General features: G+C 36.8%; 1 protein-coding gene and 1 non-coding gene across 2 annotated transcripts; one reads left to right on the forward strand and one right to left on the reverse strand.

The window, feature by feature from the left end:
• The first annotated feature begins 5,083 nt into the window (after window positions 1–5,083).
• LOC122680639 (killer cell lectin-like receptor subfamily F member 1) lies at window positions 5,084–26,512 on the forward strand. Its single transcript, XM_043882252.1, has 8 exons — window positions 5,084–5,113; window positions 6,433–6,472; window positions 9,473–9,564; window positions 11,956–12,054; window positions 13,714–13,842; window positions 19,301–19,455; window positions 20,189–20,301; window positions 26,077–26,512. Exons 3-8 carry the CDS (start codon window positions 9,474–9,476, stop codon window positions 26,228–26,230), a joined length of 741 nt encoding a protein of 246 aa, XP_043738187.1. The 5' UTR covers window positions 5,084–5,113; window positions 6,433–6,472; window position 9,473; the 3' UTR covers window positions 26,231–26,512.
• LOC122680904 lies at window positions 9,669–9,817 on the reverse strand. The gene has a single exon (XR_006336820.1). It is a non-coding gene; the product is annotated as a small nucleolar RNA SNORA57 (small nucleolar RNA).
• Window positions 26,513–27,338: the final 826 nt, after the last annotated feature.

Below are 27,338 nucleotides of genomic sequence, written 5' to 3' on the forward strand. Positions count from 1 at the left end.
GGAAACCCCTGTTCAGGTTCTCTTTAAACACTGTCATCATATTCAGTCTTGCTTCGTTTGGATCTTAACATGTACATCTTATGAGCACACACACTGAAGAAGGCTATTGCTTCTAATTGCTGTAAAATGTATTGAGCTAACTATGGTTCATTGTTCAAAAAAACTAGCTGGAGTTCCTTTTGTACAACATCTGGAAGAAAACCGCTATCTTGAATTTAGACCCACACTGTTGAATCAGCATTCTGCAATGGTGGAAATATTCCATAACAATTGCAACCAAAACTGTGGCCACTAGCCACCTGGGGCTAGTGGCCATTTGAAATGTGGGCAGATTTTAAATTTTTATTTAATTATAATTGATTTAAATCTAAACACTCAAATGTGGTTAATGGCTACTGTATTGGACGGCAGCTCTAAATATATGGTTTGGTTTTAAAAATTAAAGTATTTTAGAAAAGAATTTTTTCACCACCAATTTTTTACCACTGATGTCAGGAATGGAGAGCAAAATCAATACATATTTGCAAAACCCATCATAATACTGTAAAGTGGTGTACAAGTCGTTCAGTCATGTCTGACTTTTTGAGGCCCCATGGACTGTAGCCCGCAGACTCCTCTGTCCATCGGATCCTCCAGGCAAGAAAACTGGGGTGAGTTGGTGTGCCCTAATTAGCCTGCAATTAAAATACATTTAAAAAAACAAAATCTTGGTTACTTCTTGTGAAAAAGTGATACAGGTATAAATCAGATATTTAGGCATTGGTCAGATATTTATTTGTTATGTTTACACAGAGGAGTACCTGAACAAGGTATTACTCAAGGATTGATTCTAAAGATCTGGTGCTTATAGTCATTCAGAAGATATTGTGTTAAAAAAGCAGTAAACAGGCAGTTAAAGAATCAACCTTTGATAAAATTCTAACTAAGGAAAAACTATGGTATGAAACATAATTATGGTTATAAGGATGGGCTTTGGAGAGGAACAAGGGAGCCTTGGCATGGCCACTGTGTAATACTGGCAGTTTACATAGAATCTGTGAGATTCATTCATTTTATTATAAAGTAGGAATAATTGTTATTGTTCAGTTGTGTCTGACTCTTTGTAACCTCATGGACTGCAACCCGCCAGGCCTCCCTGCCCATCACCAACTGCTGGAGCTTGCTCAAACTCATGTCCATTGAGTCAGTGATGCCATCCAACCATCTCATCCTCTGTTGTCCCTTTCTCCCCCTGCCTTCAACCTTTCCCAGCATCAGGGTCTTTTCAAATGAGTCGGTACTTCACAGCAGGTGGCCAAAGTATTGGACCTTCAGCTTCAGCATCAGTCCTTCCAATGAATATTCAAGATTGACTTCCTTTAGGATGGACTGGTTGGATCTCCTTGCAGTCCATGGGACTCTCGAGTCTTCTCCAACACCACAGTTCAAAAGCATCAATTCTTCGGAGCTCAGCTTTCTTTATGGTCCAACTCTCACATGCATACATGACCACTGGAAAAACAATAGCCTTGACTAGATGGGCCTTTGTTGGCAAAGTAATGTATCTGCTTTTTAATATGCTGTCTAGGTTGGTCATAGCTTTCCTTCCAAGGAGCAAGAGTCTTTTAATTTCATGGCTGCAGTCACCATCTGCAGTGATTTTGGAGCCCAAGAAAATAAAGTCTGCCACTGTTTCCATTGCTTCCCCATCTATTTGCCATGAAGTGGTGGGACCAGATGCCATGACCTTATTTTTTTGGATGTTGAGTTTTAAGCCAGTTTTCTCACTCTCCTCTTTCACCTTCATCAAGAGGCTCTTTAGGCCCTCTTCACTTTCTGCCATAAAGGTGGTGTCATCTGCATATCTGAGGTTATTGATATTTCTCCTGGAAATCTTGATTATTATTCCTATGAAAGTAAGAATGATAATAATAGGTTAATAAATTTTAGGATACAATGCCTTGGATAAAATAAATACTATACATGTTAAACTTTTCATATAATTAAGTTTTCTTTGTATATCTAAAGCATAAAATTATACAAATTCAGGAATATGTGAATGTTAAAGAAGAGCATCCCTGGTACACAGGAAAAAATTACTTTGCTAATAGACAAGTAAAGAGATCGTAAATCCTCCTAAATCCATAAGAATGGAATAACCTGTTTATTTACAGATGTATATGAATAAAAATTCATACCACTTGATGGCAGTATAATACATTGAAAACAGGACTTCAGCGCAAGAACTAATTTGGTACAAATCTCAGTTACCTTATTCAATGATTCTATGAGTTCAAGCAAATTTTGTAAACTTTCTAAGTCAAATATATAGTGGAAATAATTATGTCTGTCTTGACTGCATCACATTAAAGCTGTGAGAATCACTTAAGAATTATGTCAAAGCATCTTCAATTTTAACATACTATATAGAAAGTCTCCAAACTTTCATTCACAGAACCACTGCAGTTATGAGGCTGTATAAGAAAGTAATAAATGTCAAAAGCAATAGAAGCAAAATTATTCACTGATGAGCTGACACTTGCAAAATTGGCTGCCGCGCACCTGCTCTTCCCACCTGGCATTAGCCTCCATCTATGTCATGACATCAAGGAAATTGTTGACTGTATTTCACCAGCTGTCAGATGCTAAAACTTAATGCACACAGAGTGTGCTATGCAAAATAACCTTGCTTTCAAAGTATTTAAGATTTTCTGAGAGCTTTGAGATTTGTTTAAATCAAATTAGAGGTTTGTTTAAATCACAGGCAAATTTACTGAAAAATGGGAGAACAACAGAATAATACAAATTAATACTTTAAATATACAAAATCAACAGGGACACTAAGAAGATTAGTAACTGCTTCAAAGGAGAATGAATTGAAGACTAAGGTATTAAGAGACACTCAATAAAAATAAAATCAGAGAGGTATTCTATTTTTTTCTGCAACAGTGACACATTATATGATTATGTTATAAAACTCATATAAGAGCTACAGTTATGCTACTCTGCTATTATAAAATCAGGTTGAAAAATAATGACCCTCCTAAAATCTCAACACTTAATTCATTCCATTCTAAAGATTATTGAATATATATAATTGTAGCTTAAATCTTAAATATAAGATAAACTATTTTCCAATAGTATCTTGCTTTACTTTTCAAGATTAAAGCTTACTGAGCTCTCCTCCCCCACCATTTATTATAAAATGTTAGTTTTTCTTTTAGATCAGTTTATGCAAGTGTACTTTATCTAGTATTAAATTATACAATGAGGACTTCTAGTACATTTTAAGACCATCTATTTAGGAAAAAATAAAGTTAGATTTGGAGATTGATAAAATATTTCCATGTGGTTAGATACATATCTTGGTGAGGTTTTGTTTTCTTTTTTTTTTACCTGACTTTGTATCAACTGAGATTTTTCTCACAAACGAATGGAGAAACAGCTAATGCTCTCAGATGGACTGTTTATTTATACACATAAGAATTTTTTGCAAATGCTTATTGATAATATATTTTCTTTTTTCATAAATTGTTACCTCATGTTTTCTTCTAGTTTTATATTACTATTTTTTTAACTGATTAGAAAGAGCCCCTTGTATATTAAGACTATAATTCCTTATTTTACATATACATTTCAAATGTTTTCTGTGTTACTTGTCTTCAATTTTTGTTACAGTGTACACATGATTTACACTTAATTTTCGGTATTTTTCTTTATTGTTCCTTTCTTTTTTGACAGTTATAGAGGATCATTCTCTACCTAATGTATTTCTCTTTTGTCTAGCCTCCACTTGACTCATTGCAAAAGATCCTGATGCTGGGAAAGACTGAAGGCAAAAGGAGAGGAGGGTGGCAGTGGATGAGATGTTTAGATAGCATCGCCAACTCAATGGACATGAATCTGAGCAAACTCTGGGAGACGGTGAAGGATAGAGAAGCGTGTCATGCTGCAGTCCCTGGGGTTACAAAGAGCTGGACTGGACTTAGCAATTGAAGAGCAACAATCACATGACTCAATGGTTCTATGGCTGTACAAAGACCACTTTGTTCTGCTCTCTTTTGCCTAGACACCCTAAATTTTCTAATGCTCTTTGACTATTTTACCTGTCACATGTTGCTTCCTCAGTAATCTGTAATCAGGAGACTGTCATTCTTGGTTGAGCCAGATTCACAGTAGGTGATCAGAAACGATGATTATTAACACGTAAATATTTACTGGTAAAGTTTCTCATAGGACGAAGGAAAATTAAACAAAGACATTTAGGTGGTGTAGAATAAGTATCTTTGGGAAAATTGTTTTAATTAGTTTATTTTTTAATTGAAGGATAATTGCTTTACAGAATTTTGTTGTTTTTTTGCCATGAATCAACCACAGGTATACATAGAAATTATGAAAAAGCATGTTGAAGGGTCCAGACTCTACATCAGATAACATGGATATAAATTCTAGCTCCAACACTAGGTTAAGTTGCTCATGCTCCCTGCCACTCTGTTTCCTCATCTGTAGAATGGGGATAATAGCCCTGAGAGAGTGCTTTCAATGGTTGAAGGAGATGGTGCATCTCCATAATATTGTAAGTATGCAGTATTACTTTAATAATGTCATTTAAATAAATCATAAAAATCTTTATTTTTGCTGTTTCCCAGTAGGTGAATACCTCCCTCATCTTTTTCATTCTTAGCTCTAATCATTTGTATACTTACAAGAACAAATTGCTCTTTACATTCCCTGGGCTTCGTCAACTCCATTAGTATATTTTTAAAAGCTACATTTGTTAGGTATTCTGCTAGATGATCTAAATCCAAAGATTAAAACAAAGTTATCCTTGATATTTACAAAGATAACTTTAATGTTCACATAGTAAGTAAAAGGATATAAAAATTCATACAGTAACTGAATGATATGGGGGTCAACCTTTACCTTTTTACTCTGCTCTTTTAGTTAACACCATAAATTCTATTGCTATAATATTATTATTTCCTTTCTTTCAGGGCTTCCCTAGTAGCTCAGCTGGTAATGAATCCACCTGCAATGCAGAAGACCCTGGGTGGATTCCTGGGTCAGGAAGATCTGCTGGGGAAGGAATAGGTCACCCACTCCAGTATTCTTGGGCTTCCTGGTGGCTCAGCTGGTAAAGAACCTGCCTGCAATGCGGGTGACCTGGGTTGGGAAGATCCCCTGTAGTAGGAAACAGCTACCCACTCCAGTATTCTGGCCTGGAGAATTCCATGGACTGTATAGTTCTTGGGGTTGCAAAGAATAATATTGGGATCTGAATGATATTGGGGTCAACCTTTAGCTTTTACTCTGCTTTTAAAAATTAACATAATAAATTCTATTGCTATAATATTATGGTTTCCTTTCCTTTAAAGCTACTATCCTTTTTCTTTACATCTTTTCCATATTCTGCCTGCTATTTCCCCCTTAACCCCTTACAGCCCCTTGAAGAATAGTCTTGAAGGATCCTTCCTTTAATTCCAAACCTTCTCTTTTTTTCATAGCAATTCTTTTGGTAATACACTTGGCTCTCAACCACTTAGTTTGCTGATTCATACCTACTTAACACACATGCTGATCTAAATTATTATTTTTTTGGTGCAAAATTTCAAACAAATCAGGAAAGCATATTTGGTAAAATTTTAGGTGAACCACAGTCTTTGAAATACTTCAGAGAAATGCCATAAGCATTGTTTGAGAGGAAGTAAGCTGCCAGGAAAGGAAGATATTGTGGTTATACTTCTCTAGTTGCTTTTCTTTGACGTAGAAAAGAATAATTTAGAAATCTGCACACAACTCTTGGCCAAAATTAAACTAAGTGTGTCTAGAATTCAAAGCATAGAATAATCTTAATTATTTTACAGTGGAAATAATATTTTTGCTCAGTACTCTAGAACCCATCTCCTCTTGATTTTTCTGAAAACATTACTTTTGCAATTATTTCTCTTCCACCCTTTTTTGCAGTATTGATTTTTTATCTTTTCACTGATTCATTTCTAGTATCAAAAAACAAAAAAACAACCCAAAGGAACAGAACCCCCCATGCCTAAGGTCTACCATATTTAATGTACAATCATTTCCCTTGATCATATATTCTCCTCCAGCTATTATTCCATTATTCATTCATTCTTCTCAGTTTATTTGTCAAAAGATTTGGCTAAATGCACACTCGCAAATTCTTCATTTTCTGTTGTCTTTTCAACTCATTCCATTCTCTTCTCTTCACAAAATAATTTCTGATCAATATCATGAGGGACTTCCACATTGCCAAGATAATGGCCATTTAACTATCCCTGTATTTCTTGACCTCTCAGCATCCTTTGACATAGTTTGCCAACTTTTGCTTAATAAAAACTTTCTTCTCTGTGTTTCCGGACACATCTCTTTCTTTTTTTCCTGACATCCTTGGTTACCCTTTCTTAATCTCACTTACTGGCTTCCTCTCTGTTTTAGCTCTTAATGTTGGAGTTTCTCAAGGACAGTACTTAGCACTGTAAGTACACTCTCTGAGTGAGCTCATTCTGCTTCATATATAGTTCTTTTTCTTGAGTTACAGGTACAAATATCTAAATGCATATTAGGCATTTCCATTTGGATGTCTAATAGGCATCTCAAACTTATGTCCACAATCAGATCATTCTTTTTCCAAATACAACTCCTCATTTCTTTCCTCTTGTCTTCTTGATTTTAGACAAAAATCATATTTAACTTCTCTTGTTATACATTTGGTCTTCTCTTGTGGCTCAGAGGGTAAAGAATCTGCCTGCAATTTGAGAGACTGGGTTCGATCTATCCATCATGATGAAGAGGTCCTGTTATTCAGACCAGAAATTCATTAATGGGGACAGTAAATAGAATTCAAAACAGACACCAACTTCCAAACCTAACTTCATTGCATGTAATTAAAATCTCAGAGGAGTATAAAGTGACCAGATATGGGGATTTTTATGCATGATTCCAGTGCTCAAAAAACACAAAAAACTCTTATTTATAGTAATACAACTTAAGACATTTGATATTTCAGTGCCAGTATACATTATTCAGTGATGACATATTCAAGACGACCCTAACAGAGTTCACTGAGTTATTCACTGTGTATGGAGTAGCACTGGGTTTTTCTAAGTTGTTGAATTATGCACTAACAATGAAAAAGTAAGAAGATACTTACAGATATGTATATGGGAAAGTACCTGTGTTTGCACAGGAAATAAATCTCAACATCGTGAGATAAATCACTGTGCATGATGGTTTCTGAGATTGCAAATACAAATACAACTTGACTATTCCTACCAGATGAACAAGGAAAAGGATGCTTGCTTTGTTTTTCACAATACTGTGGCAAAAAAATCTCGTTTGGCAGAGCATATGAGTATATGACTATAGTTATTAATAGCCAACACACTAAGTGTTCATCCATGCAGTTTGGAATTCTGTTTGTGTCCTAAGACATAAATGAAAATTTTAAATACATTATGGAGAAGGCAGAAGAAAAATTAGATGACTTAGTGGATTATATTTAGAAAGTATGAGTCTATGGAAGCAAGGCAGAGGCAGAAGAAGATCAAAAGTTCCAAGAGTTCCACCAGAAACTTGGAATATTTACACATCAGTACTAAATGGCAACCACAAGATGAACAACAGAAAGTTGGAACTGCAAATTTCAACCGCTGATGGTAGTTCGCCATTCTTCAATTTGGAGGCTTATTAAAGTGTTAAAGGTGAATAGCAAAACAATGAAAAAAATCATCACCCAGATTCTTGGTATTCACACTCACATATGGCCACCAACAGATAACATTGTCACAAAGATGGTGACAAAATCTGTATATACAGAATTATTAACAGATGCTGCAAATATAAAACCAATAACCAGTTCCATATACACTTCAGAGCAACCACTTATTGATTTAAAAGTAACCTGCCAAACTTCATGGTAAGAAAGAATAAACATGAAATCCATAACTGTCAATGAATTACAAATCAAAATAACTCAAAAAACATTTCAGTGAAGTTAATGTTTGTATTATTTAATGACTCATGGACCAAATGTCTCAATGGATGCTTTTGACAGGACCAAATGTCTTGTGAGGGATAAAGTATGGATACTAGAACTGAAAAATTAAGGAAGTTACTGTGATGCTGATAACCATGATTCTCACTATTGAAGTGGGAGGTTGTAGAAATGCAAAGGAAGAGATTAGAATAATCCATGTTGTAATGTATTAGGTTTGGCACCATCAGCATAAACTTGTGGAGCCAACTGAAAAGCTTCTGATGGCCAAAGATTGAACCATGTGAACAATAAAATAAAATAGCATTAGATTGTCCCTCAAAACATAAAATGAATGTGAATGACTTTCATTGATTTAAATGGCTGAATGAATAAGTAAAGGGAACACTAGTCAAACATCCTCTGCAGAATAAATCTAAATAATTTATGTAGATTCTTTCTACTGAAAAAAGTGGAGCATAAATCTCCACTGAAGTGCTGGCTGAGCATATTGACTTCCTTCTGAAGAGTACTGTGTGGAAATGGGGAAAAGTGAGTAATCTTGCAGTAGTTAAACCTGATGAACACCATTATAGTCAGATGATCAAAGTCACCGTCAGTAGTTATGTTGATAAAAGTACCCTTCATCAGATGTGCTAAGAATGATTATTTATCTCTGTGGTCTTCCTCCAAAAACCTGTGTGTGTCAGGCACTCTGGCATGTCTCTTTGTGACCTCATGGACTGTAGCCCACCAGGCTCTTCTGTTCATAAGATTCTCCAGGCAAGAATACTGGAATGGGTCGCCATTCCCTTCTCCAGGGGATCTTCCCGACCCAGGGATCAAAACAGAGATCTCCTGCATTGCAGGCAGATTCTTTACCATCTGAGCTACCAGGGAAGCCCTCCGAAAATATATAGCCTAGTATAATGATGAGAAAAACATCAGACTACCTCAGCTTAAGAACATTTTGGAAAATATCTAATCAACATTCCTCAAAACTGTCAAAATTAGAAAAAAGAAAAAGAAAAAAGTGAGAAACTATCACACTAGAGATATCCTAAGGAGATGTTAGAACTAAATGTATTGTGGTACCCTGAATGGGATGGATCCTTGAACAGAAAAAGGTCTTAGGTAAATATTAAGGAAGAGGTACTGGACAAAAAGTGAATAAAGTATAGACTTTAATTGAAAATAGTATATTAATATTGACCCATTAGTTCTGACAAATGTACTAATGCAACATGTTAATAATAGAGGAGGTGGAGTGTTGGGTATATGGTGACTCTGTAGTGACTTCACAACTCTTCTGTAAATATGAAACAATCTTGAAAGAAAACATTTATTTAAATAATGAAGTTCCCCTCATTCTTCAACCATATCCTTTGTGGTTTCACAGCTCTAGGCTTTGTTTCAATGCCACAGCTTGTAGGCACTGACTGCTTTTGATCAAGTGATGTCTCTTTTTCCATCTCATTCAAAGATGGATTATTCTGTTTATAGGATGTTTGGACAGATGCAAAACACAGAGGAATCAATGATGCAGAAGCCAAGGAAGCATCCCTATCATTGCCAACGTACGTGGACATGCAAAGGTAAGAATCCATAACCTTCCATGAGGCCACAGATTACACAGCTAGAATTTTCTATTGATCTTTTAGTCTCAGACTTTTTTTTTTTTTCTTTTCTTTTCTTTTCTCTGTGTCCCGGCGCTTGAGGATAGAACCGGCGGATTGCTGGCCGCCGGTACCGAAGACATGACGCCGAGGGGGCCAGAGCCCGTTCCCTCTACCTCCGTACATTACGCGGATCGGGACTGCACGCCCGACCCCCGCCAAGAAAAGGAGGGTAGTCTCAGACTTTTAATGAGAACTTTTAAGAACTAGAACTGGAATCTATTATTCAGAAAATTCATAATCTTATTCTGAAATAATCTGTTTACATACATGTCTCCGCATTAGACTGTGCAGTTTTCTATTTCTGCAACCCTTCTATTCAGTCTAGTTTCTGGCATATAATTATATGTTTATAAACATTGTTAAATTGAAAGTAATGAATCAGATCTGACTTGACCTAGGTTGAAGATTAAGAAAGTATTGTAATGCTTATTTTGTTGAAGCAAAGTTATAAAGACTGGCATCTGAGTTTTGCTTCATGAACTGATATAAATATATAACTTTTATAATATTTCAAACAAAATTTAGGAAGATGGATGGCTATAGTACTTAATCTTACTTATGTTTCTACTTTAGACAGTAATTTTTAATATGATTCAATTCTTTTGATACTTTTGATATATTTTTCCTTTTGGGTGTCAATTTAATATATCTGATATATTTGGGTGTCTTTTGATATATTTTTCCTTCCTGGGTGTCAATCCCACTGAATATTATATGTTTCTATTCCAGATGTACATAAACTTAAATGACAAATTTTAGTGGAAATGTTTTGAGTAGTTGATCATCTAATAACCACCCATTTGATTATTATGTGAATTATAGTTTTGGAACAGAAGTGTTAATATAAGAATAATATTCATTCACTTCTAACTGGTGAATTCTACAGAGTACTTTGGTGGTTGGTAGTGAGAATGGGGGGAAATGCTGAAATAGTTACAAAATTCTGGTGATACTAATAAGTTATGGTGATAATAGTTCTGGGGGTATAATGTACAACATGATGACTATAGATATCAATTCTGTACCATATACTAGAAAGCAGCAGTGAATGTGCATCGTAAAAGTTATCACCACATCTACACACAAAATGATAACTATGTGAAATGAGGACTGCATTACTATGGTTGAACCCATGTCTCCTGCACACATCTCCTGCATTGTAGGCAGATTCTTTACCATTGACCCACCAGGGAAGCCCCAATCACTTCCCAATGTATGTATATATCAAATCATCCTATTATAAACCTTAAACAAAGTGTGATATGTCAATTATATCTTAATCAAGCTGAAAAAATTGAAAAAGCAATGAAATAAATACTTAAAAACCAAAACCAAAAAAACAGAAAAATAGAAAAATATTTAATTATTAGATAAAGCATACTGTTGTCTTAGACTTCCCTGATGGCTCAGAAGTAAAGAATCCACCTGCAGTGCAGGAGATGCAGGAGATATGAGTTCAATTCCTGGGTCAGGAAGATCTCCTGGAAAAGGAAATAGCTACCCACTCCAGTATTCTTGCCTGGAAAATTCCATGGACAGAGGAGTCTGGTGTTCTATAGTCCATAGTGTTGCAAAAAGTCAAACATGACTGGGCACACACACGCAATTGATTCACCTCTTATTTAGAATTGATAAAACCAATTCTTTAAAGATAACTAAATATGTGTTCATGGTAACGTAATATGTACAGAGATCATAGATTTCCTTCCATCACATTAAGACAATGTGTACTCTCAGAGTTTGACATTTGTATTGTCAAGTACAAGTTGGCACTCGTCATCCACCTCCACAAGGATTAAATCATGTGTTGTTGCAGCTGCTGCTTTTCAACACATCCCAAAAGGAGTTTAGGGTAGAGAGCAGGGTGCACACATCTCCTCTGTGCTCGAGTGACAGGTCTTTGGATAGTTAAATATTTTCACGACTCAATTTTATGAGCTCAATTCTTGTATCTCTCCATAGCTAGAAAAGCACGAAAATCTGTCACGGTGAGATGACTGTGTTTTTGTGACTAATAAAGGTTCACAAGACTAGCAGAAATCTTTTGGGAAAAATGTGTGCTTGATTGCACGCATTCCACCTTCACCAAAACCACTTATGTACTGATCTTCCCCTTGCCTCTTTGGAGCAACTTTTCAGAGCTATCTGAAATGCTCTCTCCTAGGCTGTAGTCCTCATTTTGCCCCGAAGGAAACTTAACTTGCAACTCTCTAATGTAGTGCATTTTTTTAAAGTCAACAGTTTGACATATTTTCAAGTTTGTTTTAAATGCTTAAATGTTTCAGAAAGAAAAATTAATCATTACAGATAACCCCAAATGTCCCAAATGGCATCAGACTGCTCTGAGACTGACCAGCGTTGCCATGGTTACACTTGTTGCTACAGTGATAGGACTAACCGTCTGGGGTGAGTAAATGAAATCTACACATTGAACTATAGAGATTAACATGTGTCCTTTGGAGTTGTTGTTGTTTTTTTTACATTTCTCTAACTTTTTCAGAATCATTGTTCACATTTAAGTAATATTCTCTTTCAATATTGTATTATTTATGTTGGTATTATATGACAAAATTGATAATTTCATTAATTATTAATCATTTCCCCCTATGTAGAGGAGGTAATAAATGTGATTTTGTACTCTGCTAGAAATTTTGTAATTAATTGGCAAATTGTGGGTTTGACAGTCACAATTTGCTGAAGTTTTATATTTTGGCAAAAGCACTTGGTTGAAAAAAATTTGCACAATAAGAGTTGGGAATTAAATTTTATTTGGGGCAGAAGGAAGACTGCCTCCTGGGAGACTGTGATTCAGATAGCTCTGAGAAACTGCACCTAGGAGGAGGGGAAGGAGGAGCTAGGTTATACAGAAGTTTTGCAACAAAGGGCAGGTAATCTGAACACCAGAAGATTATTGTTAATTAAAGAAAGTCAGATATCTCAAGTTAAGGAATTTGGCACTTGTTTATGTATGGGAAGATGCAAGAGTCTGGGCTCACTGAAATCATCCTTTCATATGCACTTCAGCTCTCTGGGGCTGATATTCTATGTTTTCACATCCTGAGCTTCTTTGGGGCTCACTCTCACAGGGAGTGGCTGCCATCTGATGGCTGTTAGATAGTAGGTATTCTCCTTCCTGAGTTCCCTTAGAGCTCACAGGCTCAGTTTGGAGGGCTGCAATCATTGATGATGGTGACATCCTTGTTTACTGATAAGAAAATACTTCGTTTATCAGTTGGTAAACAATGTGGTTTTGACACTCCCAATCCTATGAACTGAAGTTTTATATTTTGGTGAAAGCACTTAATTTTATGAAAGCTGATTTGGCCCTTAAAAAAAAGAAAACAACTTATGGAGTTTACATATGACGATATTTTGAAGTTTTGACAAAATTTATCAGCTGCTTGAAAACTTAAGGCTGAGTTAAATTTAAGATTTATTGTAAACTGAGCTCTACTTCAACAAGAGCTATAGTCCTATCTATTATTGTTTCCATTTGCTGTGTCCTATTATATGTTAGGAGTTGTGACAAATATCTTACACTCACTAACATTTAGCCTTCCATCAGCTCTAAGTTCATTAAATATCTCCCCTTTTTATATATGAGGAACTTGAGGAAAAGAGAAACTAAGTCACTAGTTCAAGATCACACAGAATTCTAATCTGTTATACCAAACAGATGCAAATGTAAATATATTCTATTTTTAAAAATTTTTATTATTTAGGTAACTTGTTTTTATTGTTTCTACTTACTTTTTCCTAAGTGGAAATTCTCTGAGTCTCTGAGTTTATCATCCTTTGTCAAATTATAAGGCTAAAATGCTATAAACAGCTGTCCTCTCAATCAGTATTTTGTGAATTTACTTAAGGTTCCATATTAACCGATGCAATGGACATGAACTTGGGCAAACTTTGGGAGATGGTGAGGGACAGGGAAGCCTGGAGTGCTGCGGTCCATGGGGTTGCAAAGAGTGAGCAACTGAACAACAATATTGATGGATAATTAAAAGGCCAAGGCTTATATTTGTATGAATCTAACTAGTGTTACTACTTTTCTTCATTTCTTAGTAAGTCACCTAAGAATATATTCCTGCAGTGACAACCCTAGCGAGAGGTTCAGTAGTGAGAATGGAACCAAAGACTGCAGCTGCATGAATCTTTCTCCCAGGAAGCAGCAGAACAGTACAAACTTCATAAGTAAGTGGTTTTATTTCATTGTGTTTTGGGGGAGGAAAACACCAGTTAACAGAAGAAAATGGTTCATCTGTATGCATACGAGAGCTAACAAAAGACGTGGCTAGCTTAAACGGTCAAAGTTAATTGTTCATATACCTATGCTTCAATAAGGAACAGAGCTGTTGTTGCTTAGTCACTAAGTCGTGTCCAACTCTTTGTGACCCCATGGACTGTAACCTGCCAGGCTCCTCTGTCCATGGAATTTCTCAGGCAAGAATATTGGAGCAGATTGCCATTTTCTTCTCCAGGGGATCTTCCCAACCCAAGGTTCAAACCCGCATCTTCTGTATTGGCAGCGGATTCTTTATCACTGAGCCACCTGGGGAAAGAAAGAGAGAAGAAATGACTCTGATGGGAAAAACAATATCGGTTTTGGGGAAAGACAAGTGGGTTTTTCAGAACACATCGGAACTAATAAAGTTTGTGACAGTGTCTGTTTAAGCAGGCATGAGTAGTCTTTCCTTTTTCTTCCTGGCCATAAAATTCCTCCAGAGAAGGAACTTAAAGTAGGTTTCCTATCAGTCTCTTTGGTGGGAGTTGTTTTTACCCTAAAGAGGAGATTCAGGGCAGCCTCACTTCTCAGAAGGTAACTGAGCGGGACCACATGGGGCCTTTCTGGGTGGGACAGGTCTTTCCCCAAATCCTCTGCTTTAGCTCCTCCCTGAAGGGTCTAATAGTATTTGACACACATTTCCAGAGGTGTTTTGTAGATGTTAAAAAAGTCCCCCTCTCCAACAAATGGAAGATGTTAACTACTTGATGACCTTGTATACAGAGCCCCAGGCCTGCTGGAGCCTAAGAACTGATGATGTTCACCCTTGGAACACTGCCCTGTTCCTTTACCGTCAGCCATCAGAGAACTGTGCATGAGCTGATCACAGACCTTGCAACCTCCCTTCCTCATCTGGCTTTTAAAAGTTCTTTGCCAAAACCCTTCAGGGAGCTGTGGGTTTTTTAAGGGCAGGAGCCACCCTTCCTTGCATGGCCTTTCAATAAACCTTGCTCTGCTCTAGACTGATGCTTTGCTTTGCTTGGCCTCCCTATGCAATGGACACATGAACTGGAGTTAACAAGATGTGTTTACTTTTTGTCTGATAAGCAAAGCTCAGAGGAGGCTTCTTCCTGCATCTGTTGAATCTCAAGTTGTCTTTCAGCTTAAAATAATTCCATAAAAATGGAATATTTTAGGTGGGTGAATTCAGATCCTTTTCAGTATTTTGAAGATGGGTTTCTTATTGTAATTACTCACTTTCAACTCTGGTTCCTGTTAATCTGTTCAGGTTCACTACTTTACTGTACTTCTCACTTACCTTGCTGCTGCTAAAACTCTTAAATACCACTGTCTTCAGTAGTCAACTTGCTGCTACTTCAAGTGTTACAATTCTCTTGCTAGTCAACAAACATATCACTATCTCTTTCTATTTTTCAAATTTTTAATTTATTAATTTGACATCACATACTTATTCAGTTCAGTTCAGTTCAGTCGCTCAGTTGTGTCTGACTCTTTGCGACCCCATGAATCACAGCATGCCAGCTTAGTAGGCAAATATAAAATACTTGGTTCAATGATGAAATGGCAAAAAACTTCAGAAAAATTCCCTACCCACAAGATGCATATGTGTGTGTGAGAGTTAGTGAAGATATAATCAAATGCCTTTTTCATGTGAGGTTTAACTGATGAAACTTTTTCCTGACAGAGGTCTAGAGTAGCTTCTTGTGTGAGGCATTAGAAACTTGAAAGGTAAAGTGAGCCCAGGATGTCAAGTGTGGTTAAGGAAGATATGATAATAGATATTGTTTTGGAGCAAAGGGCTTGCTGCCTAACACACGTAAAATTCAATACTTGACATCAGCTTTTGAGAGGAGAAGCTTTATCGTGAGGTTAACCAATAAGGAAATAGCAGACATATCTGTTAATCTGTCTTCCTAATCTGAGTTTCAATCATGCTTCTATGAATTAGGAGGGGAGGGTGGTATGTGAAATTTCTGATGTGGCATGTGCCAACTAAAGAAATATTCACAATCTGAAAGTCAAGAGTTATGTTTTATTTGGTGGGGATTTTTGGAACTCAGCCTGAGAGGCAGCATCTCCAGTGACCCCAAGAGAATTGCTCTGGGGAGGTGATGAGGAAGCTAGGATATATAGGAGTTTTGCATCAAAGGGCAGGTATTCAGGCAGTCAGAAGATTACTGTTAAATAAAGAAATTCAGAAATCACAAGTTAAGGAATTTAGCCCTTTTCTATGTATTTATTGCTGTTGGTCAGTAAGTCAGTCATTTCTGATTCTTTGTGACGCCCTTGGACTGCAGCACAGCTAGGCTTCCCTGTCCTTCACTATCTCCTAGAGATACTGCAAACTCATGTCAATGATGCCATCTAACCATCTCATCCTCTGTCAACTCCTTCTCATAGCTTCATTTAAAAACTTAATCATACACTACTTTGTATAAAATAGATAACTAAAGAGAACCTTCTGAATAGCACATTTAGTGCTCTGTGGTGACCTATATAGTAAGGAAATCCAAAAAAAAAGAAGGGATATATGTATATATGGACTTCCCAGTTGCTGCAGTGGTGAAGAATCCATCTGTCAGTGCAGGAGGCACAAAAGACATGGATTCAATCCCTGGGTTGGGAAGATCTCCTGGAGTAGGAAATGGCAACCCGCTCCAGTATTCTTGCCTAGAAAATTCCATGGACAAAGGAGTCTGGAGGCTAGAGTCTGTGGGGTCACAAAGAGTCAGACAAGACTGAGCACACACACATGTGTATATGTATAGCCGATTCACTTTGCTATACCGCAGAAACTAATACATTTCAAACCAACAAAAATTAATAAAAAAAATAAAAACAGTCATGAATCAGGTATTAGAGTACAAAACTCACTATTTTTTAAAATATAGTTGGAAAAAGTTAAATTTTAAAAGTCTCTTTACTCCCTCCTCTCTTCCCTCCCTCAGTCTCAGGAATTAGAGGTGATCTGGATAAAATATTCTTGAGGAAGGTGGTAGAACATTTACATCTCAAGGCACACAGAGAGAAATCCAAGTTTCTCCTAGAGAATTAGCTTCCGCTAATTGAATATGCGGACTTGCCAGGTGGCTCAGTGGTAAAGAATTCACCTGCCAATGCAGGAGATGCAGATTTGATCCCTGGGCCTGAAGATCCCCTGCAGGAGGAAATGGCAATCCACTCCAGTATTCTTTCCTGGGAAATTCCATGGACAGAGGAGCCTGGTGGGCTACAGTCCATGTGATCAAAAAGAGTTGTTCATGACTTACCGCTAAACAACAGAAACTGAATACGCAAAGAACAGTTTTAGGATGCTTAAAGAGTTCCATCTTGAGCATTTTGGGGGCAAGATTTCCTTCAATTTCTAATTAGCCATTCTGTTCTTCAGGGGATATTCCCAACCCAAGGATCAAGCCCCCATCTTCTGCATTGCAGGCAGATTCTTTACTGTCTGAGCCACCTTTCTAAATAGCCAATTCAGTTAAATTTGAAGAAGTAACATCACTCACTCACATTCACATACCTCTCCTCAGATGAACTTGAATCAGCATTCAAATTACCATAAGGACTTGTTATGGAAGGTCAATATTAGGAAGAAAGAGCAGGATTTGGACTGTCTCTCTCTCTCTCTCTCTGTGCCTCACATACACCCGCATGCACACAGAGAGTTCAGATTATATGTGCTAATATACTATGATAAAAGTACACATAGTTGATTTTAGTTGCATTTCTTATATAATAGAGAAATTAAATGCAAAATTGTACATATTAGATATTTCTATTTTTATTCTATAAAATGCCTGTTCATCATCTTTGCCCTTTTTGCAAAAAAAAAAAAAGAAAAAGAAAAAATGGAGTGCTTATTTTTTATTTATGTGTTTATTGTTTAATACGAAAATTAACCTTTCTCATAAGTTATGACCATTTTCTAAGTAAAAAACCCACCTAAAGCTATAAGCTTTTGCATAGTTAAATGCCATGAGTTATGCTAAAGTATATGTATAGTCTTGATGTTGAGCTGGGACTGTTGCTGGCCAAAATCCTGGCTTTCTCTGCCCACCAAAGCCTAATAAAAAATATGGAGAGTTTGGAGGAGATAGAAAGGTGGCTTTAATTCTCAACCAGTGGAGACGGCAACACAGTAGGCTCATGCCTCAAAAACCGTGTCCCCCTTCCCATAAAGAAGTGAAAGTTATTCACTCAGTCTTGTCCAGCTCTTTGCAGCCCCATGGACTGAAGCCCACCAGGCTCCCCTCTGTTCATGGAATCCAGGCAAGAATACTGGAATAGGTAGCCATTTCTTTCTCCAGGGGATCTTCCAGATGCAAGGACTCAGCTTGAAGTACAAATATTATTAATTTTCCTGAATATAGAAATATATACCTGAATATAGATTTATTTTCTGAGTATAGGTTTTATTCATTTCTGAGTATAGATTTATTTTAATGCTTTTTTTCAAGTTTTTCCTTTTCATGGTGATATGTCTGGAGGTCCTTGGGGCATAGAGATATTGGGATCATGGTAAACATTTTGTTTTACAAAGTTACTGATAAAGTATGCTTTGAAAAGTATTATTCTGCAACAAATGTGACTCTGAAAAGGACATTTTATTTTTCAGAGTGGTTTTCCCCTGGTGCCTTTTAGATATCTAGGCATTTAGTCTCTCTGTTTTTCTATCTCCTATCTAACTCTAAACTGTATGACCTTTAGTAAGTTACTTAAGCTTTATTTTAGTTGCCCTCTTTATTCTTTGCTTAACCTTAGCTTTAGTGCCTTTATTTATGAAATGTGGAACATGAAGCTAATAATTTTATGTCATAAATGTCATATAAAGAAAAACATTTCATACATTCATATGAATAAAGAACTCAGGAAATTACTTAATTGTAGCCCTTAATAGGAAGGAAAGGGAAGACTGGTGGGCTGCAGTCCATGGGTTCACAAAGAGTTGGACACCATTTGTGTGCTGAGTTACTCAGTCATGTCCGACTCTTTGAGACCCCATAGACTGTAGCCCATCAGGCTCTTCAGTCCATGGGGATTGTTCAGGCAAGAATACTGGAGTGGGTAGCCTATCCCTTCTTAGGGGATTTTCCTGACCCAGGAATCATACTGGGGTCTCCTGAATTGCAGGGGATTCTTTATCAGTCGAGCTACCACTTAGCTACTGAGTAACAAAAATTACTATTTCTGGCATTTATCTCTGTCTGCAAAGAGTCAGAAGGGACTTAGCAATTGAACAACAACAACAACAATCTCTTTAAAGACTATCAGTGGAGGAGGCGTTCATCTCTTAAAAGTGATACAAAATTTTTTTAAAGAAATTGCTTACAGAATTAGTGCCAAAATTGATTTTGATATCCAAACCTTATTTTCGAGTCTATTTCTTCTTTTTTTATCTTTTAGGAAACCCTAGCCAAAACTTATGCCCTAATGACTGGGTGCAGAAGAAAGGGAAATGCTATAACTTTTTCAAAACCTATCAATCATGGATCGATAGCCAAAAATTCTGTTCAACAATGAAATCACATCTCTTGGTGATCCAAGATAAGGCTGAATTGGTAAGAGCTCATTTGCCATAAAAAAGAAAAAAAAAAAAGCACCCTTTTAAAACTAAGAGAAGAGCTTCTGTGTGCTCAGTGGTGTCTGACTCTTTGTGACCCCATGGACTATGGCTCACCAGGTTCATCTGTCCACAGATTTCCCAGGCAAGAATACTAGAGTGGGTTGCCATTTCCTTCTTCAGGGAAATCTTCCCAACCCAGGGATCAAACCTGGATCTCCTGCATTACAGGCAGATTCTTTAGTGACTGAACCGCCGGGGAAGCCCAGAGAGGTACTCATCAAAGGCACTACCCATATCAGACAATATTCCTGGTATCTTGGGTAGGACAGATGGAGGCTCCTTAGTCTTATTATTTATTTTCCCCATAAACATCAGTCTTCTTCAAAACTGCACATTGGTAGGCAAAAGGATAGCTATCTCTCCTTTGGGTAGACATTAATTCCTAGTTTTTGCTTCAAATTCTCTTTTCATCCCTTCATCAGTTACTGTTTATATCATCCTCATGAATTCCATTAAGTAGCAAATGCCTTTACACAATATATGCAAGAATACTTTGGAAACCTTCCCATATTAATTTCCTACATTAAGTATGTAGAAAACCTCTTCAACCTTCTTAAGATTTTCCTGATTAGGAGGATAAATATCAAAACCTTTTAAAGTCTGGACAAAGGTCAGAAGAAACTGTTTTAATAGTGTAACAGTTCACTTCCTCTGGATCCCTTTCACAGGATTTCTTACAGAGCAATATACAAGATGGAATTTACTTTTGGATCGGATTGAACATTTCTCATCCACAAAAGATGTGGACCTGGCTGGATGGCACCCCATTAAATCTACAATTGTGAGTGTTTGGCATTTGAGTGTGTGTGTGTACCCAGTCATGTCCAACTCTTTGCAACCCCATGGACTGTAGCCCACCAGGCTGCCCTGTCCATGGAATTTTCCAGGCAAGAATACTGGAATGGGTTATCATTTCCTACTCCAAAGGATCTCCCCAACCCAGGGATTAAACCCGAGTCTCTTGCATCTCCTTCATTGACAGGCAGATTATTTAACACTGCACCACCTGGCATTTGAGTACTGTAGGGGGAATTTAATAGTTCAACAGCCAATCCCTACTGGGGGCTGCCTGAACCTGCAGGGAGCCAACTGGTTCTTACAGATTGAAGACTTTAATCTTTGTTAGTGTGTAAATGATCAGGAAATTTGCCTTAGAGAAACAGACTCCTAAACTAATTTATTTTCATATTTGGCTTTCTTTTAGCTTACAGCTAATGCTAGAGATATAAATGGGAAATCATAATCAGTGCAAAATTCTCTAAATTTAAATTCTTTTTGCTTGTCTCTTAAGAAAAGAAGTTTATAGAATAATTCTTATTTTTTTAATTGGAGTATAACTGCTTTACAATGTTGCATTAGCTTTTGCCTTTGTACAGCATGAAATGGTCACATGTATACATATATCCCCTCTCTCATATGCAAAATAAAGATCTTAGAAGACTGCTATGATCTGCATGTTTGTATCACCCAAAAATTCTTGTGTTAAAATCCTAACCACAATGTATTAATACACCATGATGTATTAAGAAATAGGACGTTTGAGAGATGCTTAAATCATGAGGGTGGAGCCTTCACAAAGGTAGCTTTCTCCACCCCAATAACTGGGAAATATTAAGGAAAAAGTTATATGTAACACAACAAACAGCCATTTGACTCTTTTCAAATTCTATTATCCCAATAAACAATATCTCTATCTATTTTATGTACCTTATTCATTTGTGTTTAAATTCTATGGGTAGAGAGTACTGAATCTTTGGGGATTCTGTGCTAATCCTCAAAACACAGGCAGAAGGTTTGGTGAGTCCAGGGCAAAAACTTCTACTCTCAGTATCAAGGCTTGGGGGGTCATTAAAAGTTGATTTAACTTCTTGAAAATTTGAAATTTTGTGGTATCTCTTAAAGAAATGTGATGTGGAGGAAATGAAGAAAGAAAATAGAGATGTTCAAGAGTGATACAGCAGACTTATCAGGCTGGCTGAGGGGAAGTAAAAATTACTCAAAAGAAAGAAGTCACCCAACAAATGAATATTCTTACCCAGAGACTATTACAATATCTTTTGTTAAAATTCATACTCTGTACTCACATATGCCACAATCTCTACACACCCTCCACACTAAATTAACTTTAAAAATTTATCTTTGATTATTTTTAATGGATATCTCCCAGCATAGTTTTTCTAGAAATTCAGCATGATCCTTTTTTATTTTTTAAATATTTTATTTTTAAGTTTTGTTGGAGTATAGTTGATTTAACATGTCCTATTAGCTTCAGATGTACAACAAAGTGAATCAGTTATACATATATCCACTCCTTTTACCATTATGTTTTTCCTATAGAATGTGATGCTCGGCCACCCACATGCAAACCTGCTTAGAATTATTAATTTGCTAATCTGATTCTTTGAGTATTTTCTGATTTCTAAGATATTTTGCAGCTTATTTGTTTAAGACAGGAAAAGTTGGTTTGACATCATTGAAAAACAGAATTTAGGGGAAGTTTCCATCTTTTATGTTAAGGATAAAGAATCTGGGTATATCCTTATATACCCACATGCACAGAAATTTTCTTGTAGAGGTGTCTATGTGAGTTTATAAATTTTAAAGGGGAGTTGATCTTTTGTAGAAGCAAAGAGGCTCATTACAAACAGTGAAAAAAGATTTTGGAAAGGTCTTATTCTATTCTGGCGGAAAAGGCAATGACACCCCACTCCAGTACTCTTGCCTGGAAAATCCCATGGACAGAGGAGCCTGGTAGGCTGCAGTCCATAGGGTCACGAAGAGTCGACACGACTGAGCGACTTCACTTTCACGCATTGGAGAAGGAAATGGCAACCCACTCCAGTGTTCTTGCCTGGAGAATCCCAGGGACGGGGGAGCCTGGAGGGCTGACGTCTATGGGGTCGCACAGAGTTGGACACGGCTGAGGCAACTTAGCAGCAGCAGCAGCCTTCTATTCTGGCTCCTATACCAAATACCTATAACAAAATACCACAGGCTGGGTAGCTTATAAGCAAAAGAAATCTATTTCCCACAGTTCTGGAGTATGGAATTCCAAGATAAAAATACCTGAATGATCCTGTTTTGTTAAAAGGATTCTTCTTGGTTTGCAGCCAGAGCCTTCTCAACACGTTCTCACATAGTGGAAGGGGCTGGAGGTCTCTCTAGAACCTCCTTTGTAAGGAAATAATCCCATTCATGAAGGTTCCACCCTCATGACTTAAGCATCTCTCAAAGGTCCTAATTCCTAATATATCATTTTTAGGTTAGGATTTTAACATATGAATTTTGGGGTGATAACAAACATGCAGATCCTAGCAGTCTCCTAAAATCTTTAGTTTTCACATGATGGAATGGATTGGGAAACCAGTATTTCTTACATTTTAATTTTCATTTTAATTCCACATAGTAATGATATTTACAAATGACTGTTTAGGAAAATATTTGGAGGAATTCCTTCATTAAATAAATTGCTTTAAAAAAGTAAATTGCTTTTAACGTGCATTTGCTCTCTAAATATTGCAATGTCTCAAAGCTCCAGATTGGAGAGTACATTCTTCCTAAGAAGAGAGAAAATGCAGAATACACAGAGTTGTGCTTTTAGCAGACTAGAACAGATGTCTGGGAAAGAGGCCAGCTTTCATGGGCGTCACTAGCATGTTGCCTTTTCCTCTATAGATTTCAAGTCCTTGGCGAGGTTGAAGATGATGCATGTGCTTTAATAACAAAAGAGGGTGTTTTTTCTGAAAAGTGTCTCATTCAGAATTACTGGATTTGTCAAGGTGTGGTTTCTTCAGCTACAGACAATGACCTCTGAATTGATCACAGGTATAATTCTTCCTGTTTAAAAGAATTATGCATTTTTGTGGAAAAACTTTGTTTCTACAACAAATATTATTGTGATAATGCTGATAATAGTGTGGATGTGGGTCACAACCCATCAAGGCAATCAGCCTTGAGTTCTTGGCTCTACCTAAGGACTGAAATGACATTTTCATAGTCATCTCTCATGAATGATACTGGCTGTTTCAGACAGAAACTATTGCTTTGTCTCCTCAAGAATCCTCTCCCTACACCTTGCCTTCAGCATTAATGGAAAAACTTTTTACTTTTTCAAAGACAAGCCATTGAATGTTACATTTTTGAATTTTCTACTATTGAATCTACACAGTTGTCTATATCTTGTCTGTCACATTTTTATCTCCATTTCCAAAAAAAAAAAGAGCCGCACTGCTTTCTATCTAAATCAGATCTCCAAGTCTATGGTCAAGATTGCATCCATTTAATTTTTTCCAAGGAGATCCCTTCCTTGATTATGTCTTCTTTAACCTCTCTCTTCTTATGCCTTCTTTTCTATCAGCCATTAAACATGAAAGCAACAAGAAAATTGTCCATTAACCACATGTGTGTTTTGATTTCCACCCAGTTTTCCTCACCCCTTTTAAGTCAAATTTCCTAAAAATTTTTGTACTTGCCTTCCTCTTTCTGTTTCTCAGTCCACATTCTAAAATGTATTTTCTGCTTTTCCTACTATTGCACTGACGTGTTCTCACCACACTTTTGACAAAATGCAGTCAGGACTGTTTGCTTTCACTTTATCTCTCAGCAGTGTTGCTCATTGTTGACCTGGCGTTCGTTTTTGAAATCTTTTCTAACCTTATCATCTATGATGCAAAGTTTTCTTGAAATTCTCTCTACCTCTCCAACTATTCATCCTCAGTGTTTTCTGCAACATCTATTCTCTCGTCTGATCTCTCTCTCTTTTTTTTTTTTTGATTTAAAAATTTATTTTTAAAACCTATGGTAAAATACATATAAAGTTCAGCGTTTTTACCATTTTGGGAATACAGTTCCATGGCATTAAGTACATTCACATTGTGTACATCCATTACTACCATCCATTTCTAGAACTTTTCATCATGCAAAACTTAACTGGATCCATTAAGTTTTTTTTTTTTCCAATTATTTTTATTAGTTGGAGGCTAATTACTTTACAATATTGTAGTGGTTTCTTAAATAATTATATTCCTCAGAGTTCTTGTGGGTCCTGTATTACACACAACTATTGGCTGAACTCATCTGCTCTATAACTTCAATTGCCATCAATTTATTTTATTTTTAAATAATTTTTATTGAAGTGTATTTAATTTGCAATGTCGTGTTAGTTTCAAGTGTACAGCAAAGTGAATCAGTTATCACTTCAGTTCAGTTCAGTTGCTCAGTTGCATCTGACTCTTTGTGACCCCATGGACTGCGGCATGCCAGGCTACCCTGTTCGTCATCAACTCCCAAAGCTTGCTCAAACTCATGTCCATCGAGTCAGTGATGCCATACCACCGTCTCATCTTCTGTCATCCCCCTCTCCTCCTGCCTTCAATGTTTCCCAGCATCAGAGTCTTTTCCAGTGAGTCAGTACGTTGCATCATGTGACTAAAGTATTGGAGTTTCAGCTTTAGCATCAGTCCTTCCAATGAATATTCAGGACAGATTTCCTTTAGGATTAACTGGTTTGATCTTGCAGTCCAAGGGACTCTCAAGAGTCTTCTCCAACACCACAGTTCAAAAGCAGCTGTACATATACATATATTCATTCTTTTTTTAAAGAGTCTTTTTACATATAGGTCATTACAGAGTATTAAGTAGAGTTCCTTGTGCTATACAGCAAGTTCTTATCAGTTATACATATAAAACAACTAATTTTATATGTAGCTGTGTGTATATGTTGGGGCTTCCCTGGTAGCTCTGTGGTAAAGCATTTGCCTTCAATACATGCGGGTTTGATCCCTGGGCCAGGAAGATCCCCTGGAGAAAACCCACTCCAGTATTTTTGCCTTTGAAACCCTATGGATGGAGCAGCCTGGCAGATTACCGTCCTTGGGGTCACAAAAGAGTCAGACATGACTGAACTACTAAACAAGTGTGTCTATGTCAGTCCCAATCTTCCCAATTCATTGACAACTCCCAAGCCCATACTTCTAGCCCAGACTTTATTATAGAGGATTGCCCATTGGACATCTCTATGTACATCTCAAGACCCCTTAACTAATGAACTTAAACAGATTAGCTTAGTGCTCACTCTAGTTCAAGCAAGAGCTTTTGGCGTCAACCATGACTTCTTCCTTCTTCTCACTGTCAATATTCAAAAATTCATTTAAACCCTGTCAATTTTATCACACGATTATTTCTGGAGTCTGTCTCTATACAAACTTTATTAATCACCCAATCATCTTGGATTATTGCTCTAGCTTTTCTGTCACCACAGTCCATTCTCCATGTTGTCATCATGGTTTAGATTCTCTGAACCTCACATCCACCGCATTACTCACCACCTAATTTCCTCAGTGGCTTTTCATTGTTTAAACCTTTTACCATCTCCTCCAGCCACTCTTTATTCCTCCCCCACCTCCATGCTGGTAATGATGCAAGCACACTGACCTTGTTTCAGTTTCTCGGATGTGGCATGCTGTCTTTTGCCTCTAATTTAATCATATGTTTGCCTCAGCTCAACAAACACTCCTCCCTTTCTCACTCTTCTGTTCAACTCTTTCTTATTTTTCAGGTCACCAGTGAAATGTCATTTGCAAGAAAATACTTCTGTGACTATTCTCCACTCCAGGCTAAATTATAAGGATTTAATATATATTTTTATAGTTCCGTGTGCTGATCTTAATCTTAACATTCAGAACCTTTTTTTCCCCCAAACCATTGTTTAATTATTCATATTTCTTCATGTACTGTAAACTCTGTAAAGTGAATGATCTTCATCATTGTGCAAACAAGATGCCTGATTCGTAATGGTAGATAATTTCTTTTTATGTTGTCAACTATGTATTTGTGACATGTTCCCCAGCATCATTTTTACTAGTTAGGTAGAGCTTCCCCTAGTTTTGATAAACAAAACCTGCATACAGAGAAATAAAGTCACTGCTGTTTTTTCCTTTTTAAATAAATGTCAGTGTTAGATTTACAGACTAATAAATAAAAATTTCCAGGTTTCTTGCTTGTTTGTGCTTTTAACAAAGAATTTACATTGAGGCTTGGAGCTGAGAGATTACTAATGTTTGCTGATTGACTTTAAATTCACTAAGAACTATTTTAAGGTCTTAGATCCACTAACAGCAAAATTTACAGATCATAAAAGAATTTAAAAAATTTATTTCAAATTCATATGTGTAAACAGAAATAATTATAGCTTTGTAGGGAAAGAAATATAAAATGTTCAACTCAAAAAATCAAATGCAAAAAGCATAAAACCATGCTTACTTAGTATAACAAATGCAAAAATATGTACCATTTTATTAATATGAACACTTGAGAAATGTCAAAAAAATTGATAAATGTTACAATTGAAGGGAAGGGGAGAAAGATTAAGAGATCTGAGGATCTCTGATTTCAAAGCCAGGTTATCAATGATTTTTGAAACACTGATTTGGATGTAAATGTTTAAACATTTAAATAACTAAATATTAAAATATGAGAGAATAAGTCTGTTTGCACGTTGAGTATTGCCTTGGAAAGAAAGTGGAAATCACTCAGTCATGTCCAACTCTTTGCTGTCCGACTCTTTGCAACCCCATGGATTATACAGTCCATGGAATTCTCCAGGTCAGAATACTGGAGTGGGTAGTCTTTCCCTTATCCAGGGAAAGGATAAGGATTGACCTGGATTGAACCCAGGTCTCCCACATTGCTGGCGGATTCTTTATCAGCTGAGCCACAAGGGAAACCCAAGAATACTGGAGTGGGTAGCCTATCCCTTCTCTAGCAGATCTTCCCAACCCAGGAATCGAACCGGAGTCTCCTGCATTGCAATCTAAGTAT

The sequence above is a fragment of the Cervus elaphus genome, chromosome 22 (genome assembly GCF_910594005.1).
Source record: "Cervus elaphus chromosome 22, mCerEla1.1, whole genome shotgun sequence".
Classification (NCBI taxonomy): domain Eukaryota; kingdom Metazoa; phylum Chordata; class Mammalia; order Artiodactyla; family Cervidae; genus Cervus; species Cervus elaphus.